General features: G+C 43.4%; 1 protein-coding gene across 1 annotated transcript in view; it reads right to left on the bottom strand.

Moving 5' to 3' along the window:
* The window catches only part of FANCA (FA complementation group A), a 32,216-nt gene that overhangs the window by 2,775 nt on the left and 8,388 nt on the right, over positions 1-21,053 (bottom strand). The window contains exons 8-36 of the mRNA XM_010212159.2: positions 20,705-20,771; positions 20,026-20,138; positions 19,737-19,813; positions 19,084-19,225; positions 18,421-18,554; positions 17,440-17,550; positions 16,897-16,992; positions 16,747-16,806; positions 15,507-15,595; positions 15,029-15,089; positions 14,891-14,940; positions 13,718-13,794; positions 11,821-11,925; positions 11,333-11,475; positions 10,802-10,872; positions 9,271-9,370; positions 8,313-8,512; positions 7,783-7,879; positions 7,363-7,539; positions 6,197-6,270; positions 5,618-5,746; positions 5,091-5,163; positions 4,705-4,871; positions 4,478-4,583; positions 3,309-3,368; positions 2,813-2,917; positions 2,524-2,636; positions 1,590-1,731; positions 223-285 (exon numbers count right to left, since the gene is read on the bottom strand). Of these exons, the coding sequence (XP_010210461.2) occupies positions 223-285; positions 1,590-1,731; positions 2,524-2,636; positions 2,813-2,917; positions 3,309-3,368; positions 4,478-4,583; positions 4,705-4,871; positions 5,091-5,163; positions 5,618-5,746; positions 6,197-6,270; positions 7,363-7,539; positions 7,783-7,879; positions 8,313-8,512; positions 9,271-9,370; positions 10,802-10,872; positions 11,333-11,475; positions 11,821-11,925; positions 13,718-13,794; positions 14,891-14,940; positions 15,029-15,089; positions 15,507-15,595; positions 16,747-16,806; positions 16,897-16,992; positions 17,440-17,550; positions 18,421-18,554; positions 19,084-19,225; positions 19,737-19,813; positions 20,026-20,138; positions 20,705-20,771 (3,002 nt within the window). The remainder of the gene's footprint in view (positions 1-222; positions 286-1,589; positions 1,732-2,523; positions 2,637-2,812; positions 2,918-3,308; positions 3,369-4,477; positions 4,584-4,704; positions 4,872-5,090; positions 5,164-5,617; positions 5,747-6,196; positions 6,271-7,362; positions 7,540-7,782; positions 7,880-8,312; positions 8,513-9,270; positions 9,371-10,801; positions 10,873-11,332; positions 11,476-11,820; positions 11,926-13,717; positions 13,795-14,890; positions 14,941-15,028; positions 15,090-15,506; positions 15,596-16,746; positions 16,807-16,896; positions 16,993-17,439; positions 17,551-18,420; positions 18,555-19,083; positions 19,226-19,736; positions 19,814-20,025; positions 20,139-20,704; positions 20,772-21,053) is intronic.

The raw sequence follows: 21,053 nt of genomic DNA, 5'->3' as shown, positions 1-21,053 counted from the left end.
TACCATAGTAAAGAGGGAGATAACATCAGTTAAAAGAGAATAGTTCAATCTGATATGAACAGAAAGACTTTCACCAGGCTCTGTCTGGGACATTGCTGATCTCTTCCTTCTGGCTGAACAACTACCAGCCTTCAGAGCAGTGACACAAAGCATTTTAGGCAGCAAGCCAAACCTGATCAGACACATTTAGTGTCACGAGATTTCCCCAGGGGCTGAATTTACCTTTGGTGCTATTTTTGCAGAGATGAGATCCATGAGTGAGAAGAACAGCAGTGAAACCAGAAGCTGCAAGGGGAAGACTGCCTGTTAGTTACATCTGCAATGATGACTCAGAACTTGCACTTTCTCATCAGGAAATAAGATTTCACCAAGTGTGTTCCCAGCAGTGACCTGAGTAAACTAGAAGCTGGTCCCATGACATTTCTCCTTCTCATGCAATGAGATCTGCCCTTTAAAGCTGTGTCTCACCTGACGTGATTCAGCATCTGACCTCACACCGGTCTTGTGCACGGCACAGCTTCTCTGCACACACATATCTGTGCAATTCCACTGAAACTGGAGCAGTTTCAGGGGAAACTCTAAAGCAGGCAGCTCGTGCAATCTGCTGGACACCTAGTTACACTCAGCCCTCCCACTATTCTCATTCTTTCTGTTGTCCTCCTCTTTTAAGTCATGTTTTTGAGACAGAAATTGTTTTTATTGCACACGTAGCACAAGAACCGCTGTTTGGAAATGGCTCTCACTGAGTTGATATGTTTATCAGCTCCGTGAGAGCCATTTCCAAGCAGCAGTTCTTGGCCTTAGACCAGCACAAGCAAAGAGGAGTCACTCCGACAGCTACTGTAACTGCGGTCTGGGGGATTAAAACACAGCACAGGTTGCCCCGGACAAGATTTATCTGTGAATTCCTCAGTAGAGAGGAGCTCATCCCAGCTACCCTGGCACATCATCACTCAGCACTGCCAGGGCACCCCTCACTTCCCAGCTCAGCGCTCTGGAGGGTTCCTGGGCACAGAGGGCACCGGGCCACAGCAAAACAGCAGAGGCCTCTCCTAGAACAGACCTGGGCAAACCCTCAGGTTTGTTCCTGAGATTCCCAGCACATCTTTCTTGAACACTCAGAACACCTGCATTCATTTCCCACAAATGCTCTCTCTTTCTGTGTCTCCTTAAGCTCCTAGCCAAGTTGCCTGAACTAAATTCAATCAGGATTGCTCCTCTGTCCCAGGAAAATGAGATCCTGGCATGATGCTGCAGACTGAGGTCTCAAACCCTGCAGTACTCTCTCCAGCTTTTTTGTGAGTTTTTTTGCTTTTGTTTTTGTTTTTTAAGCAGCTGTTTAATAGCTTTTTCTCACTTCCCAGTACCTAAGTAACCTTACAGTACCTAAGTTAAAAGTTCAAATTTGACACAACTCTGCCTCTAGGAAAAATATTTAGTCATTGGACATTTACAGCTACATTCTGTCAATTAGCCACCAGTAAGATTTCCCAACAGGGTTTAGAAGGGGTAAAACAGTCATTTCTCAGGTTAGGATGTTCTCCTTAACTGTGGAGAAAAGCAGATGTTTGAAATGTGCCCAGTCTTGCCTGCTCCGCCTCAGTCCCCAGCCTCTTCAGGGCATCTCTGACTCTTCCACGTGCCGACTGCTGCTGAACAGCAAAATGGAGGAAGGCAGCAGAAATCCAGGGTGGGCCCAAGACAGGGAAAACTGCTTCGGAAGACAGGAAGCTAGGAAACAAAATGAGCATGTGATAGTTTGGGAGAAAGAATCACAGCTGTAAATGAAGAGGGAGAGCAGGGGCTTTGATAGAGGTGTTTAAGTTTGTGGTGGGGACAAAACTCAAACCTTTTCTCCTACTTTTCTCCTGAAGTTGGATGCTACAAACAGTTAAAAAAAAACAAAAACACAGAAAACACAATTTTAATCAGAGTCTGGGTTGGCAGTTAACTATATGCACTAATACAGAAGCATGTGATCGTTTGTTGCAAAAATTTCCAAGGAGATTTTTATATTAAATCCCTAGCTTTGGGGAAAAAGCTGCAGGGTCCCAAACAGATGGAAGACCTACCACAAACAAAACAGCAGGTAGAGAGGGAATGATCAAGCACAGAAGCAGACAGTGGCTTTAAGAGACGTGGGATTCACTAAATCCAGAAAGCAAAGGGTGCAGCAGCTTGAGCAAATGACCCAACACTGTGCTAAGGGCTATTTCCAGTGTTTGACTAACAAGGACTCTGCCTTCCAACCTCCTCTAAAAAAGACTCTTTTTCCTTATGGCGAAACAGTTTGACCTATATTACATGAAAGGCCAGACTAAATAATTATAATGACCCACTTTGAGTCAGGGGGAAAGAAAACCTCTACAAAGGAATCTCTGTGCTGCAGTCCTACAAGCTGCAGGGCACATCCACATCTCGCAGTGCCTGCTGAAAGCTGCTCGGCCTCAGAACTGCCTTCCCGAGGGCTGGTCCCGAGCCCAGGCCGAGCAGAGCCCTCCACGCCAGGTTCCCCGGACCCACCTCGCGGCGGAGCGCCCGCGGTCGCGCAGCGTCGCCAGCTCCGCTGCCAGCGGCGCCCCGAACAGCCTCTGCCACTGCGAGCACAGCACCGGCTCCAGCCTCGGCCACCACAGCTGCCACGAGAGCCACGACCAAAGTGTTAGTGGTGGTGGAACAGGGGACAACACAGGGCTCTAAAGATCACTACCCCCGCGTTCCACAGCTTACATAAAGTTTAAAACAAGCGTTTTGACTGGTGTTGAATTTTCACCTCACGCTTGAAAAACACAGATGAAATATGAACAGTTACCGCTGCAGAGAAAAGGACAATGGGACACTTGGTCTGACACGTTGTCAGGACATCGTTGACCCCTTCTGCTGATTCCTCACAGTCCAGGCTGGCATTCAGCAGGCCCTGCAAGAGGGTAAATTGCAACATGACCACACGCACACTGTATTCAAGGCTCTTAAGTACCTTGCAAAGCTATTTGCAAAGTACCAAAGACAACTCTAGGGGTCAGCATGGCTCTTTGCAAAAGAAGTATGTGCCCAGGAGCTGCTCTTACTCCCTCCAGCTTTGCTGTATTACATTAAGGCTAACCTCTTCCACATCCCTCCTGCTACATCGCTTCACATTCCTGGATCACTGCTTTTTGGATTCACATTTGCGCCAGTTCTCAGAACAACAGTACAAAAGCACATCTCTCATTTCCTAGAATAGCACCTAAGCAGGCTTCCTGGTAAAGGAAAAAAAATCCTACTGCCTAGCATGGAAAATAAAGTAGAACGACAAAAGGAGCAGTTACCCTGAAGAAGTGAGCGGTGATATCATAGGAGAGCGCGTACCCTCTGGAGCAGATGTTCTTCTGTAGCAAAATAAGATTTTTTTAAAAAGTTTATTTCCTTCCCTTTCGAATTAGGATTTCTTTAACCATTCTGGATGCTCTGTGCAATGGGACTCAGAGCACACAAAGTTACTCTCTGTGATCCCAGGAATTTATTCTGATTAGAGAAACTTCATTTCTGCACAAAGAACATGGCCTAGACAGAGCTGTACAGTCCCAGCACTAAGAAAGTGCTTCAGTCCTGCTTCACACATAGTGCAAATGGCAAAAGCAGTTTGACTAACAGTCACTGAATGAATAGAGGATTCTGGCTGTGCCTAACACCACAGTGCAAGAGAGCTCAACAAGGCTATGAGTCAGGAATAAATGGAAATGATGGCTACCTCCAGAGCACGAAACAGTGATAGACTGCAATTCAACTGCTCTGCCCTCAGGAAGCCATAGGCATGTTTCAAAACATTTCTTTAGTGTATATAACACAGGACAATGGTTTAAGACCCCAGCACAAGAGACATCCAAGAGCTCAAACTCAGTCCATTGCCCCTAGGTCTCCACAGGAACATTCAGGTTTCTCTCTAGCCCAACAAAGCCCACCAGGGCACGTGCTGTACCCACGCGAGAGCATCCCCAAGGCTGCCACGACAGTTAAGACATACGTTGCTATGAACCATGTGAGTGGAAAGAACCATCCTACTGCTCAGGAATCAGGTAAGCTGCTGCCCAGCTGGCTGGTGGGTACCCGCTGGTCATCTTACCAGGCAGGACTATGGGCACTGCCACCTCCAGGCAGCAATAGGCCAGTTGCCTCCAGCACAAATTTCTCTACACTCCCCAGGGATTCTCCCTCAATAGCTCAAAGTGACCATCAGGACTGCAATCCAATGGACCCAGGAGCCACCCCAGAGTAGACAAAGAGCCACAGGGACATCTGCAGAGCACGGGGCTGGAAAGACTCCATGATTCCGTGATAAGGACCTGAACCTCCCTATCCCACGGGTTTCCCGTTCTGCTAGAAGCTAATTTCTGTTTCAAGCTTGGTTGCATCTTAAACTTGGGATTAAGACAGGAGTTTACGTCTTCATCAAGAGAATCTACCAATGAGAAATTGTTCTTTAGCTAACTGTACATACCAGCTCCGAGTTCACAAAATGAAAGAAATCTTCACAGTCCAACATTGTTTTCTTTCCTTTTCGATGAGTGAGGATCAGAGCAGATGCAGGGAGCCCTACTAGAATCCTTAAGCAGGGAAAACAACAACAAATCCTCACTATGGAATCTATACAACTGCACAAATACACAATTCCTTTGAACAGCAGTTTTGTCCAAGTTATTCACAGCTGTTCACATCTGTACTTACCTTCTCTGCAGGAGCAGCTCCTGTTGTCTCCATAACTGTTCACCCAGAGCAGAACCATGTTCTCTGCCTTTTAATCTTTCTTGGAAAACCCTAAATAGGAAGTGTCTCCTGGCATCCAAGCAGCCAGAAAGCCCCTTTCTCCTACACCGCAACTCAAGCACCATTTCCTAGAGAGAGGGAGGAGAAAAAAAATGTCAGAACAATATACTAGTTTGTGTTCAAACTCTCTGCATTTCTCTGAAATAATGTAAAGAGATTAATAGGAAAATCTCTATTTCTAGATTTCCATGCCACTCTTCACAGCTGAGAAATGAAAGTCAGTATCACATATACTGAGATACTTTGCCAGGGCAAATTCAGGGATTAGACAGAGGGATACACATCACCTGTAGCTTGCAGAGAATATCAGGATTGATAGACATCTTCAATTGGTCATAGCCAATTCCACCCAGGTCCACCCTGTAATTAAGAGGCACGTCAGGTCATTATCCCTGTTTGGCTGAGAAGGATAATTCAGCTCAAATAAAATTAAGTGGCTTTACATAAACATTAATTAATTTATGCTCTAACATTAATTTTCCTTTAACAAGTTACAGGCCAGAGAGCAACTCTCCTCTACGCCTCCTTTATTATTTTCCAGCTTCAACCACTTCCTCAGGGATGCTGATGCTAGTCTGGACAAAACAAACCCAAATAGAAATTCAACTTTAAAGACTGGCAGGCAGACTGGGGACTACCTGTGACTTCACCTCAAGACCTCTGTCACCTTAAGCAAGACTCTTAGGCAAGCACCAAGTGAGTAACGCAGAGCCACCCCCCAGCTTTCACCTACAGGCAGACTCATAAGGTAGCAAACGGTTCCACTCAGGGCAGAGCCCACGCAGGACACGAGCCCACACCCCAGGCTGAATACCCCTGTGAGAAATCCAGAATGGCCCCGATGATAACGTCACACGCCTTCTCCAGGTCTCCGTCACAGCCTCCAGAAGCAGAAGGTGCTGGAAGGTACCACTGATAAATAGCCCAATAATGGAAGTCATGCCTGCAACATAAAACAGAAGTTGGAGACCAATCACAACATTTTAATGTAAATTTTAAAGAATTTCTTTTCCTTGATGTAAAACCAAGTCAAGTGGAATACCAGGTATAAGCACCCAGACAAGTGCAGAAGTAAGAGCCATGACACCACATGCACAGACATCAGCTGTCTCTTGCTTTTGGAAATGGGGAGGTTTTCTGGAAAGTTATTTGCAAGAATTATATATACAGGCCAGAGGGCATCTTCAGGAAACTTCCTCCAGTGAAAACAAGCACCTCATTTCTGGCACTGCTGGTACTCTGGGTAAAATGTAGGAGCTGACAGGCATTTGTATCCCATAGCAGCTCATTTATTTACTTTTAGTATTGACCTCTTGATCTTCAACAGTTCTTTAACTTCAGGGGAAAAGACTGATGAATTATTCCCATTTTATTAGAACCCCTCTGCACTTACCTTTCTGGAGCAGGAAGAATATCCTTATCAGGGTGCACTCCTAGCTCCAGTAGCAGCCACTCTCTGAAAGATAACTGTGAAAGGCAAGAAGGTTCAGGTAAGAGGGCAGCCCAGCAAGAAAAAAGATCTTACACACAACAGCCACCTGCTTTCCAGAGTAAAACACACCTTTCACCCACACCCAGACACAACCCATTGCCTATAAGAGAGAGATGAAATTGGGAGATACCTGCCCAAGAAGGACAGTTCCTGCACTGCTTTTCTTGCACAAAGTCCAAACTAAAACCCCACTGGCTTTCAAAATTTATTTGAAACAAACCTATAAAGCATCTCTCCCTTGCAGCTCCTCTCTCTGCTCGACACCCACTCTACCTTGACACCTCCAGGTGTGTATGGCCATGTTCTTAAAGCCTAGGTTCCAGAATGAACACACGTTACTGGACATAAACGTTAAAAGGAACAAGGCACTGTAGTCAGACAGACTGGTCTGAGCATCAAAGAAAGTTATAATACAAAGATCTTCTAGTGTTGTGCGCTAAGCTAGCAAAGCACATGAAATCATTCTAGTAACAGGACAAACTCATCTGCCAAACAGGTTTTATACGAGCTGAATTAAAAAAAAAATCCGGTCAAATCAGAAAAATTGCAAGGACTGTACAAAGTGAATAGGAGAGAGTTGTTAATCTACTTCATAGACAGACAGAGCCAAACAACTGAAGATTCACAGGTGGTTCAAGGCAATGCTGACATTCAGACAAAGCACCCCAAAAGCAAGGAAGTACCTTCAGGTATTTAACTCTCATCATCTCTGCATACACATTATGATGTTGTTAGGATCATGAACAAGCTTTTTCCTTTACAGTTCCTGACAACTTAATAAATAAAATAGCATCTTATCAACATTTTTGGTTTTGTAAATAAACTGAAACCAAAGGCTTTACTTCTATAGTTTTCTATTTCTCCCTTAGCATCATTATCAAAACCAACAGATGACACTGAACACATGACCTAGAGCGTATATCATCTTCCAGCTGTCATACAAACTTTTTAGATATTAACTGTTTTACAAGAAGCTTGTATCATTGATTAGGAAATTGTAAGGAGTAGATCTGAAAAATCAAGATTACGGTGTGAACCCAGTTAGGGCACTGCAACACTATGGATACCTGGAATGCTTTCTCCTTCAAGAGCTCCTGAAAGCGTGCTTGCTTCCACAGACAGAGGCTGGCTCTCTTGTAGTGCATGGAGGGGCACGACAGGGAACTCCAGGCTAGTTCAGTTTTACCCTCCTCACACGCAATTCCCCGAGCTTCCAAGTTCAGCCGTGGCACCGTGTACTGCAGCTAAAACAAAGGCAGAAAACCCTGCACACCTGCATCAGGAAAAAAGGCCCAGTGCAAACTACGGTTTTGTGGAGATGTCAAATGAGCCAATACACAAAATGTATGGATACAAGTGGACACGAAGATGTGATTTTATATAATTTTCTTTGTAAAAGCTGTAGTTGCAAAGAAGTTGGCAATGAAAAGTTGAACTGACATGAATTTTTCTCATAAGCAACAGCAAAGCTTTTTTCCCCCCTTTACCTTTTTAACAAGGCTAGGAGGAAGCAAGGCACATAAATCATCATGAGGAAGGGATGAAAACTTGCAGAGAAGATAAGATACTGCTGCAGTACAAAACCTGGGGGGAGAGAGAGAGTTCAGTTTTCTGGTTGGTTCAGTCATATCTTATCCATTCATGAAAGTCCAACATCAAGCAAAAAGTAATGGATACTGAAAACTGTTTTAAGCAACATAGCCCCAACCTCTCCACTTCTGGCACTGTTTCTATTTATGGGCTCACAAATCCAAGTACAACAACAGCTACAAAGTTCAGAACCAGAGAATACAAAAAAAAAAAAAAAACACTTTTGCATCACCCAGTCAGTCCTTTTTACCAGCAAGCAATAGAGTCATCAAGATTCTGTTTCATATAGGGGCAGAATCAGCTTATTCCTCTGGAAAGCACCTCTGGGCAGCAAACCCATTCCTCAAACAGCTTCCCGGTACTCGTGCCCTGCCAAGCACGAGCCATTGCCCCAGGAAGGGAGCACTTGGTGGATGCACGAGCTCACCTCAAGCAGAAGGCAAAGGATTCTTCTGTCCTGCACACTAGCAAAAAGTTCCAGTACTCCGTAATGGAAAGGATCTTTTCAGGAACAGCTCGAGCAACCCCCAAATCGGCTTCCACTTCAGGAATTAGGGATCTATGTTCACTTAAGTGGATCACAAAAGCAGCTAATCCTAAAATATGTGCATCGCTTAAGGAAGGACCCTGGAAGACAAATATAAGGAAAGAATGGACAAAGGGGTACATTTTGTTTGTAGCAAAGCAGCCATTTTCAGGAGAAAAAAAAAAAAAAAAAAAACAACCCACAGAACTAACCAAGGGATAGCATATTGCTCCTGTAAATTGCTTGAATCAGTGCAATGATACCAGTTTAGTAAAAAAAGACATCAGTTAAAAAAAAATCTTCCTTTTTTGAAGCAGTGCAGTTATTTTTGGTAAATCTACAACAAAAGTCAATGTGTGTTTGTAGCACAACAACTTGGTGCAATTAGCTGTAACTTCAGGCCAGAAGAATTTGAGCCTCTCAAGACTTTTAAGCTCCTATGACAATTAAACAATGATCATCCTTTCAATTTCACCTCTTTGACATCACTGGGTGAAGGAAACAAACCCAACAGGTCTTTGGAAGAAACCCATGCACTGCTGCACCTCAGACTTATCGTCATACATTTCTTTTAAAAATGAGCATACAACTCAAATACACCGCCTGCAAGGTTGGGAGTTAAACACTATATGTATACTATAGATCTGTTTACAAGATCTTACTTTTGCCTTGTTTTTTTCCACTTCTGTTAAAAAGTAGCAAGACTATCTTAAATGAGAATTCTTTGGAAGTCTGAACGCCAGCAAAGTCCCTGCACAGCACAGTCCAGACAAGTACATGCCCCATGGCACTGGAGAGGGAGAGAGGGAGCCTTTAGCACACCGTAACCGTATGATTCTTGGTTAGATGATCAACTCACCTGATGATAAATAAGCTGGCAAAGCCTGCCCAGAAGGGCAGGCAAGAGATTCCTGTGTCCACACATCATCTTCACCAACAGGGACAAACATGATCCCTGCCTGCAGAAGGTAAAAACCACATGCTCATTTTATTACATACATCATTTTTTTTTATTCCCAATACAGGAAGAGGTATTTTAAAATGGTTAAACATAACGAGTCTGAGCCATACTTGGCTGTAAATACTAGACAATTATCATTCTGTTTATAGGCTCGTAGGAATGTCACTTATGGAACACCTAGACATGAACTTTACCAGTGCCCCACCTCAAATATTTGATAATATAGAGCCAGCGAGGAGTTCTGAGACAACAGCAAGGACAGGAGGAAGCTGCCTGGAGCACAGAAGGCTTTTTCAGACGGAGTGTGAGTGAGGAGGGGCTGGGCAATACATGGGAAGAAAGCAGGAGCCACAAGGAAGCAGTATGACAGGGTACCTGTTACAGAAGGGAGGACAGGAGGGAGGCACTCTCCTACAGAGTAATCCTACATCCCCTCCAGCTGATGGAAAAAAACCATCTTCAGAGGATGTGGGGTGGGGGAGGCAGTCTGAGCAATGGTTTCCTGGAATGGCTTTTCTTCATTCCAGCTACTTTGCAATACAGATTTTCAATACTGATTCATCTACTCCTGTCTCATCTTGCCAAAGAGTGAAGCAGAACAGAGGGAAAGATGCACTGGCTGCACTCTGGAGAGGCAGCTACCCAGCTCAGCAGCCGTCACCGCTTGGGTTCCAGGATTACAGCAGTTTGTCAGCACGCTGGAACTTACCAACAAAGAGAGATTTCCACTGAAAGATGTTGACCATAACATTTAGAGACTTTTGTTAGGTCATGAAGGAAATTATATTAACAGAGTTACTCCAAAGAAGGGCATCAAGGGTAACTCAGCGGAGGATGAGTGTCAGTGCCCCCTCACAGCTCTTACAGGCCAGGATCAGATGGAGTCACTTAGATGGGGAGAAGGGACAGAAAAACGGACGTGTGTCGTGTTCCTCTTCCTGTGCCCTCTGCATTAACATTTATTTGTATCGCATTGGGCATACAGGCTAAAGGCCAAGGTGCCTGGATCTGCAAAAGCACTGAATACATCGTGCTCCATCATTGCCCTCCTAATCTGTAATCAGTAAGCAAACAAAAACAAAAAATAGGTGAGGGAGAGACCTACTTCAATTCCCCACCCTACTTCACCTCCACTGAAAGCACAAAATGGTGTTTATGAAAAGTTTTTAGGTGCTGTCACAAAGCAGGGCCAGATGTCACATTATTCTGAAGAGAGTAGTAAAAACAGTGAAGAAGCATGTTTTATTTACATGCTTGCACATCAAAGCAAATTAGTTCTTAGATTCAGAAACCCAGGATAAAACAGGTTGCAGTTGCCGGCCTGGCATGTTGGGTATGAACAATGAGAATTGTCCAAGCCCCTGGACAATGTTGGGATTATACTACACACAGTTGTCTGGATTTCCCTACAGTTTTACTTGCATCTTACCTGTCAGGAGGGTTAAAATACGAAGCAGCAATTAGGTTTTGACAGAATGATGTCAGCAGAAGATCAACAACCTGTAACAAAAGACAACACTAATTCCTTCTTGTTGGGTTATTGACCTAGATCTGGTTTTGTGCTGCATACATACAGAGTTTTCTAACATCAGAACTGAGACACAAACGTGTTGGTGACATTCACCAAAGTTCCACAGATCCACTGGCACTACGAGATGGAAAGTGAAGTCCACAACAGCCCAGAAGTGATATCAACACACGAGCATCTAGGCAAGTCATAGAAGGAAGCCTGGCCCAGCAAAAGATTGCTCTCATGGAATATATCCCTGGCTCTTCCTGTCAGACATCCAGTCACTTTCAGAGGTTATAACACATGTATAGTCTGAGTAGAGCACTACAAGGGACAAATAGAAAAGTGTATTTCCCATTTTATACTGACAGAGCAGCCTTTTCTATGGGCAAATACACCCTTCCCTCAGAAACCCCACTCATTTCTCAGCACAAGCCAGATGGTACTTACACTTTGATGGCAAGGTTCCAGGTCAGGTGCAAAAATGCTAACATGGATTTGAGAATTCAAAGTAGCAGCTTCGTTTTCATCATTGCTACAACTCAAGACGTTTGAGAGTCTGTCAGATATCACTGCAATCTGGGCTGGCACATCTGCAAGAAAAAGAGGAAGAAGACTAAGACTGCAGGCATGAAAGCAGGGAACTGGGCAAAATGCACTTGGTCTAAGATTTACAACTCTGAATGAAAGGAATAAGAACAATCAAGGGATCACAAAGAAGCAGACCCAAAGTCCCAAACTCAAGCATGGGAAGTGTGTCAAACACTAAAAACATATACTCATAGCTGGAAGGATTATATAGATCTGAAAGTTTACAGTTTTTGGGTAGCAGTGTCAAGTAACATCTGCTGTTGTTTTGGCTCGCGTTAGCCATATTTTATTAGTAGAGCTTTGGTAACAGTCACTTATGGGTAATTATAACTTGCCCTTCTCCACACCTTCATATTTAGTCTGGTCCACAATCAGTGCCCGCAGCTCAGCCAGCTCAGCCTTCAGCTGCTCAACAGGCTCTTCAGAATGGCTGCTCTCTGCTTTTGATTGATCTAGATAGATGAGAGAGAAATGTAACATATTATCTTTGTCTTTGTGTATTACATCAATATATAAAATATATTCAGCAATCCTCGCATGCATTTTCTACAAAAGCAGTGCTCATGCTCCCATAAACTACAACAGAACCCAAAAACATCAATCTGCCACATACACAGCTTTGCTTTTACACTCAAAAGATGCTATTTGATTAATCATTTATAAGTTTATGCCTAGTTTTAAGAAAAAAAAATCATTTTTAAGGACAGGAAAGAAAGGAGTCTCCCTTCAGACTTTTCTTCCAGCTTGCTTTAGCTCTTTTCCCCCCTGCAGAAACATTTGCTCTCCTCAAAAGAGTGGAACCAGAGCTGGAAGACACAGGGAAGCATCACAGTGTCAGTACTGTGTCAGCAGCTTCTCCTCCAGACCAACAACACCTAACATCTCCAGGTGATTTTTGTTTGTTGAAAAGAAAATGAAAGGAACTTCCCTTTACCACTAGAAATAAAGTGCCACCAGCAACAAGCTACCCCAGCACAGCCCCAGCCACCTCCCAGTGTCTCATGCACAGGCCCAACGTAACCAGACCAGGAACAGGAGCAAATAACAAGGTTAACAGGGATGATTGCTATAAAAGCACAAACAAGGTGTTAGGAGGCTGCTGAGTCACCTCTGCGTGCCAGAGTGAGCACGACTGAACAGGACCGGCCAACACGGCAACCCTGCCCCGCATCCTGCGTCTGCGGAGGAGCCTGGGGATGGATGAGGGACAAGGGGAGCGCAGGGATGGATGAGGGACAAGGGGGAGCGCAGGGATGGATGAGGGACAGGGGGTGTGCACCGGGACGCAGGGGACACGGGGCGCAGGGGACACGGGGCGGGCTGCGCCACTAGAGGTCACTGGCAATCCAGGAGCTGCGCAGAGCTCTGGCTGCCGGCCCTGATCCTGCTGATCCGCCATCAAGGAATGGTTCAGCCCTGCTGGTTGCCAGGACAACCCTCAGGAGCCAGACTGCTGCGATCTGCTGTTTCCCAGCACTGCTTCCTCACATCTCCCCAGACCTTCAGCATCTTCAGAAGGCTTCAAGCATCCAAAGCAGCCTGGCCAGGAGTCAATGAGGGATTTCTCTCTTTACATGGGCTACACTTATCCCTGACATGCTCTGCAAGTAATCTCTGCTCTTATTTGCTATAAACGATGAGGATTTGCCTACTTTAAGACAAGTATTTGGAAAAAAGAATGTTGAAAAATACAGACTAGCTCATTAAATGTGTTGGTCACAAACACAGTGCCAGTAACCACAGTGACTAGGGAAGGGGTCTGAAACCAGAGCCCCTCCTCAAACACGTGCGAACACTGAACCGCAATCCCGTTATTGCTGGCTCCGCTCCTCCCGCTCGCCCTCCCTCAGCCACCCACCAAGTGATCCTTGGAAAGGGACAACGGTGGGATCAGGCAGCAGAAGTGCCATTATGTGAGGGCCGTCCCTGTGCACGCGGCCGAGCTGGCTCCAAACCAGCCATCTCGGGCAGCATTTGCAGCCTCAGCAGAGCAGAGCTCCGTGTGGGTGCCAAAAATCCCACCCCAGCAGCACAGGCAGAGAAAGCCAGTCTGGCAGTAGCTACTTAATATCTCAATAAAACATAAATAACATGCACATATTTACATATAGATGAAGCTTCTTTTTTTTCTTTTTTTTGTATTTTTTTAATTCAGGAGAGCCTCATTTGAAATATTAATTTTTCTTCAAATGGATGCATGAATAATTTTTTGAGAGAGGAGGAGAGGAAGTTGGTTCTTTTTACCTTGTAAGAGTTTCTCCTTCATAGCACCACAAGCTTGTATGTATGTGGAGTAGAGGTTTGCAGGTATTTTATCAGCTCTGTAACAGGGGGAAAAAAAAGCCATTTATTCTATCACATAATCATATTCAAACTTCAGATTGATTAAATATAAGCATAATCAACAGCTGTGGTATGAAATGTAATTACAGAGATCCTAGAGCACATGGGGCATCTGAAGCATTTTTTTAATCATCATGCAGCATGAAGGCCAGATATTTATATCCTACATTTCAATGACAAATATTATACACACGTAACACAATTCATACAATGGTGTGTGTTGTACACAGGCACTAATGCACTCGTGCATGATCTCACTCATATACTACGTAATAAACTGTGATAGGCTATACTGACATCTCAAATGCAGCATGTGATGGAGATTAAAACTTGACCTGAAACACCTGCTGGGAAGGCACACAGTACTAAAATACATTACATTAGGCTGCCTAAAATTCAGCTGCTTCTCTTACAACTTTAATTTAAGAAATGAATAATCAATCTTATTAGAGTCAGGCTAGAATCATACGGCAGGACCAAATGCCTCATTTGTAGGCAGTGTTACAGACATTTTCTCCATGATAAGCTACAGAAGAACTACCAGATATCAAATAAAGCTGTTTGTACAGAAGGGCACTTATAAGCCTGCATACAGGACAAGCCTGAGTTTTGAGAGGGGCTATGTTCTCCTGAGGCATTATCCTATGTACCATAAAAAGAGCTCTTAAAGCACTAAATTAGGTTTCATCTTCCCCTTCTCCCATTAACCTTCCCAAAGAAAGAAGCTTTACACTGGGGGTCTGATCTTATTGAAATTTTATATTTCACAGTATGTTCTAAAGTTTGCATAAAAATATATCTAGTCTGGAGTCAGGGGACCGCACGCAATTCCTTCTAGAAAATGTACCTAAAGCATCTAGAAGATTAATTACAGAACTGAAGACATTCACCCATGCAAATAAGCTATCCCATCCACAGTCTGCAAGCTGTAAGCGAGCCTGGTTGTGGAGCCGTGCTGGGTGGGTTAGCTAACACACAGCCGTTTGCAAGCAGGGTGTGAACACCCTTCTGAAAACAAATTTTCTGAAGACAAAGTCCAGAAGCACAGAAAACAACACGAGGAATTCTCAATACCTCTTTAAAGAGTCTATAAAAACCATGCGGACATCTGGCGTTTTAGGGAGCTGCAACAGAAAAGCAGGCAGGTTAGGAGTGAGTCACCTTTCTACAAACACACTTCTAAATGGGAGGAGCAGAAAAACAAATACTAACCACACGTGGCCTAAGCAAAGCAGGAAGGAACCAGGAAGTGTAATATGGTCGTCTGAAGATACTGAAACAGAGGATAAAGACAACAAAATATTAACAATCCCGAAGTGGTAAAATGCAGTTTCATTACCTCAAGATTTAGCCGTGTTTCTACCAGGAAGAAATGTCATAGTAACATGAATAAACACAGAAGGAAAAAATCAAGAGTCCAAAAAAATACTAGTTTCCTTAGTTTTGCTTTTAATTTTTATAATAATGGTAGGCTCCTCTTGCAGATGTGCATATGCCGTTTTAGCCACTGCAGGCATAGCCTCAGTTTTGATGACTACTGAGGAAGTGGATAATGAGTAAAGAATTTCTGAAGTCTTTCTTTGCTTACACCCTCATTTTTAATTCTGCTTTGATTTGGACTCTTCGTTCCTTTTTTTTTTTTCCTTCTTTTTTCAAGATAGAAAAAAAAGTTTGGACAAGCACACGGTACCTGGCTTCAATCACGGATGTTGGGATCTTTCTTGTGTTTTCAAATATCTGAATGGCTTTTTCAACATCACGAAGCGCCTGGCCCTGGGGCTAGCTCACAACAGTAGCAAGAAGAGAGAGATGCTGTGAGCCATCGGTGACAGTCTCTTTCCTGCTAGTTCCTTAGGGTTAGTAATAGTTGTCTGTGTTGTGAAGGAAAGTGACTGAATAACAAGAACTACCTGATACACAAAGTAAAATTGAAAGATAGAAAGCACAGTCTGAAACATCAGTCTGCCCTCACAAAGCTCTTCCACATAACTGCTATTCTGGGTCAGCCCAGACATCCGCGTAGTTGTGTATCCAAATCCTTGGCAGATCCTCCTGTTTAACAGCCTCCGTGGGGACAATATCGTCTCTGTTCTGTGTTTGTTGTACTGTTAAACCTGTTCTGTTTCATACACTTTGGATTAGGACCAATGTTCTTCACTTCCAACCCATGCTACGAGAAGGGACCTCAGCCCTGGCTTTCTCTTTTTCAAGCTCTAGGATCTTAAACGGCAACAACTTGTGGCAAATGGCAAACAGATCAGACACACTTGGAAGAAATTAGATGAGATTTTTCACTTGAGATTTCAATTCAGAGGACTAGATTTCACTGCTGTACATTCGCTTACCCTGACACCAGCCTGTATTTCATGTACTTCAGTTAATTGACTGTGTAAGTGAAGAAACCACATTTGCTTTCTCCTGTCCTCCTAACATGCTGTACTGTTTTAGCTGGTGATCTATATACAGAAAGAAATGCAATTCAAAAGGAACACTAAAGCCAAATGCTCCCCTTCTGATTATTATTATTATTCAAAATATAACAATGGGCAAGAAAAAGTGAAACTGCAGGGTGTAGATCCCTTCCCCAAATCCCTTTTAAATCTAAACATTTTGAACACTAACCCAAACAGGTGCCCTGCAGCACTGGCGAGGCCTGAGCATGCTTTGCCACATGGGCATAGCACTAGGTGCAAATTCACACTGAGGAATGTCACCACTGTAACTGGTTGGGCCACTGGCAGGCCCAGCCACAGCCCAGCTCCCTGCAGATCCGTGCTCCGCATTCCCCACCTCGGGAATCTCACTTCCCCTCATCATTACAGCACCATCAGGTCTCTCCTTGTCCCTTACATCTCCCTTAAATTCCCTGACAATCTTCCATGGGAAAAGGGCCATAGCTGGTTAGAAAACCTTAGGTAGAGAACTAGTACCTGCACAGATTCATTTGCGGAGGATAAATCTTCATAGAGCCCCATGTCTTCTATAGCAACCTGTGCGAGGTTACAGAGACAGACATTGTCACAGCCACTACTTTGACAGATCTGGAAAAATCTTTTCTAAAATAGTCAGTTTTTACTCACCTTGAGGTCAGCCAGTCTGGTTTTAGCCAGAGTGATGTACTCCATGAGAACAGACCGGTGTTTCGTTGGCACAAAAGGGGGATACATTATATGCACCTGAAATGCAATATTCAAAAAAACGACATTTTTATAGGAAATAATTGTCAACTCCTGATTTCATTTCTATACTCATTTTTCTCAGAAATTACCCAAAGACAACGTTATTGCCTGTTTTAAGAAAATCAAGCTTCATGGCAAACAAAACTTTTCTCAACAAAAATCATCAAAGTGCTTATACTTTGCTGCATGAAAGGAATTCACCTTCTTGTCAGGAAATAAAGGAATCTTGTACTAGCTTATTTCAGGGAGAAAATATGGCGATTAATTTATCGGAAGTAATGCCATTATTATAATAGTAATCATAATATACTGAACCTAGTCAGCGGTACATAACGCAATTACTGTAATAGCAATAATAATATGTTGAGCTTAGTCAAAGGCACAAATATGTCGAGTGGAGCAGTTCTGTTTCAGTCACTTAAAGCAATATTAGCTGCTTCTCACCTTCAAATACGGGGCTGTTTCAAAGGGTACCAGCTCGGACAGGAACTCAAAAAGGAAGACGAGAGCCTTCTTACTGCTCCCATGGGGACCCCCAGCATTCCCAAAGGAAGCCTGAAAGTAGGAAAAGGACAATGCTCAGTGTGGAGAGAACCACATCCCAGCACTGTGCGATGGGAAACCTCAGCTATTGCAGACACCCATTTTCTATCAAGAGACACTCTCTGGAGAAAAGTCCACTTTGGACAGAGAATTTTTTTTTCTCTTGAGTTTCTTTTTCAGTTTTCAGAAAAGCTGCTGTGTCAAACTCAAAGTTCATTCTGATGTGCTACAACAAGAAGGACTACACACTAGTTAAACAAGCAACAGCAAAACGTCCCAAAGGGCTGGGACTCATCAGGGAACATCAAACACGCAGGTTTCTGCACAACATTATCAGCGTTTACAAGGAAAATAAGCCAGCCTGAAATCATACAAACATAACTAGTTTACTTTTTGATACCTCCTCGAAACTTTAGCAAAGATTCAGGTCATATTTGCAAACTCACACAAAGCAATTTACAATATAAAAACATATACATGTTTACAACTGAAAGCTAACAGCCAATCTAAAAGCTAACAATCTATAAGGTCAGTAAACACACTAATTCTAGCTGCACACATGCAAAAACCCAGGAAACATTCCTGTTTCCTATGCAATAATCCACAATTTACGCAGTAACAACACTGCCTGTTATCAAGATACTGAAATATATGCAAAATTATGATTGTAACAGGAATTACATGTCTGCATTCCTGACCAGTAACTACAGAACTCGAGATGGACTTGAATGATGAAAGAAGGGGAGGACCAGAGAAAGCCTGGGTTTTTCAATTCCTGGGAGATCTTGTCTGACATGAGTCTTTTTCTGCGTAGCACCACATTCCTTATGGGTGTTTCTTGCATCTATGGAACAAAGATCACTGTGCCTCACTTAGCCTTACCTTAAACCATTCAGAGTAAGGCATGAACACAGCAGGGCCCTCCAGAGCAGCCTGACGAGCTATCAGGAATGCAGTGATCATACTTTCCATATCATAATTTTCAAAGGCTTTTATCAGCAGACAACTCAGTAGATCTAGAAACAAAAAAAAAAATAACCTCGGACTTTGTTCTTGACAATTGTGCTGGAATTTTCTAGAGAAAATGAAGACAAATATCTGCGATGAAACGTCTGCCAGGAAAAGGAGGATGCCTACTGCAGCTTGCAGAACCTTTGGGACTCACTCATATCTCTTCACACATCAGAAAGGTGTTTTCAACAGTCAGCAAATACTTCAGGATTTCAGTCTCCAAGAATTGCTGATTATTTAATTGCTGGACTCCATGCAAGACACTCAGAAGAACTGATAGTAAAGGTGAGAGAGAAGAACTCAGCTTCAACAACCACCACCTCAAACGAAGCTAGTTAACGATTAAACATTCTCAGCTGTCTATTAAATTTAGGCAGCTGCAGGCACAAGGTTTAGCACTCCTATCACAGCTGACTTTGAATACCTGAGTGGGAAGGCCGAGCTCCTGTCGTTCTTTCCCCTGGACTCAAGACAGGGGCACAATTTCCCTGTGCAGTCCCTGAGGAGCAAGGAGCACTCACAGCACCCACTTGCCTTTGAACAGCTGCTCTGCTTCAGCCTGGCAGACCACCAGCGTGGAGACGCAGGACAGCACGTGCTGCCAGTTCACTTCATGAGTCTCCAGGACTTGCTGCAGCTGGCGGATCGACTCCTTTGCACTGAATGCCACAAACAGCTGGAAGACAGCAACAGCAATTCGTTTTAGCTATGACACGTAGCCTTTTGTAACAGTGAAATACACAGTGAAGATTAATATGCAGATGCCTTTGCATCATTGTTGAAAAAAGATATCTTGCATGCACATTTCCATCAGCTTTCCTAGGACAGATACCTCTCTGGCTTTGAACCTAAGCAGGTTAAAATAAATAATAATTTCCACTTTATATATATATATATGTCTATATATATATATACACACACACACACACAAGTGGCATCACATACTATAACAGTGAAAACCCACATGTTTAATTATCTTTGTTCTCATCAAGAACCTTTTCACAAAAACCTTTAGCATTTTTTCTTCATGCTATGTCCTGCCAGCAACTCCTGGTAGCCAATTCAGATTCTGCAATTTTTTTTACCAAATCCATTTCTGCCAGAGAGCAATCGTAACAAAGAAAGCAATTCCACTCAGTGCAAGAGCACCATAATCGTGTTCTCTTTGCCAAACCAGGAGGACATACCTTGCGATATAAGGTAGTAAGCAGCGAACAAGTTCTTGTGAAGGTCCACTCTCTCTGCATGTGGATGGCATCAGACACTGAACCCAGAAAGAGAAAATACTTTGCTTAAGACTGACCACGCAGGGGCCAAATTATCCTACCCCAGAGCATTCTGTGGCACCAGCACTGCCACCCAGCTGCTCTGCTCCTTTGCCCAAAACCCCTCTCAGAGCTCAAAACCCTCCGTGTCTGCCCACTAAGGACTGCCATTAGATGTTACTCCAAGTACTTGTTGGTTCCCCATTCCTACCTTTCAGCAGAGGGCTGTAGGTAAGAACCTCAGTCAGTGTATGCCTAAAAAACTGCTGGAGGGAATCAGGATGAACTGCATTTTTATACACTGTCACGTTGAACACATTTAGCCTAGAAAAGAAATAAAGAAATATTCAAAAACAAAATACAAGATCCATAATCAAAAGGGTACTGATATGAATGACTTTTTTTTCCCCTCTATCTTATCATATTGCCAGAGAAAAATATTTTCTTTTGTGTATTTTTAAAGCCTGTTAGTTAACTCATGATTATTAAGCTATCACATTTGCGTACTGGAAGCACAGATACACCCCTGCCCAGGACACAGACCAGCGTGTACAATGTGCTTAGACAAAGTGGGTTTGGAAGCAAGAATCCGAGGAGGAGCTGGTGGCCTCCACCAGGTGTTTCTGTTCAGAAGCAGAGTGAGAAGAGCTGAGAGGATGAACTCTCAGCATGCTTAGAGGGGACTGCTGAAACACTCTTTAGTGCCCCACATTTTACAGACATCATCACTTGGATTAGTTATTGTATTTTATTAGGGAAAGGAGGATACTAAATATAAGCAGCACTGGAGAAAGATGAAAATAGACTTTCACCCAGTTTCAGTAACAAGGGTAAGAGTGGACAAAAAAAAAAACATTCCTGACATTATTCAGAGTAATAATGTTTCTTACCAGCACTGCATAGCTTGCAACTTGGAATCATCTTCCTGCTTCTCTTTACCAACAGCATCGAGCACCCCTAGTATCCCAAATAAATCAAACGGGGGAATGGAAATGGAAAGAACTGTAACACTAAACAACACGGAGAAACTATGTGGAACAAGCACAGGGTTTAAGGGGGTGACCCCATTAGGGAAATTGGCAAAAGCCATTCAATGTCATTAAATTTCTCAAAGCAACGTAAAGGCTCGAAACCTATTTAAACTAACCTTGAACCACTTCAAAAGCCTACCCAGGAATGTGCTAATAATTAAACCATCTAAAAATGCACATGAATTACTATTTCATTTCCAAACCCAAC

This window comes from Tinamus guttatus, unplaced genomic scaffold (assembly GCF_059628265.1).
Source record: "Tinamus guttatus ecotype Peru unplaced genomic scaffold, ASM5962826v1 Tinamus_guttatus_pri_ptg000244l, whole genome shotgun sequence".
NCBI lineage: Eukaryota > Metazoa > Chordata > Aves > Tinamiformes > Tinamidae > Tinamus > Tinamus guttatus.
The sequence above is the reverse complement of the archived record's forward strand: the minus strand, read 5'-3'. Positions and strand labels throughout refer to the sequence as shown.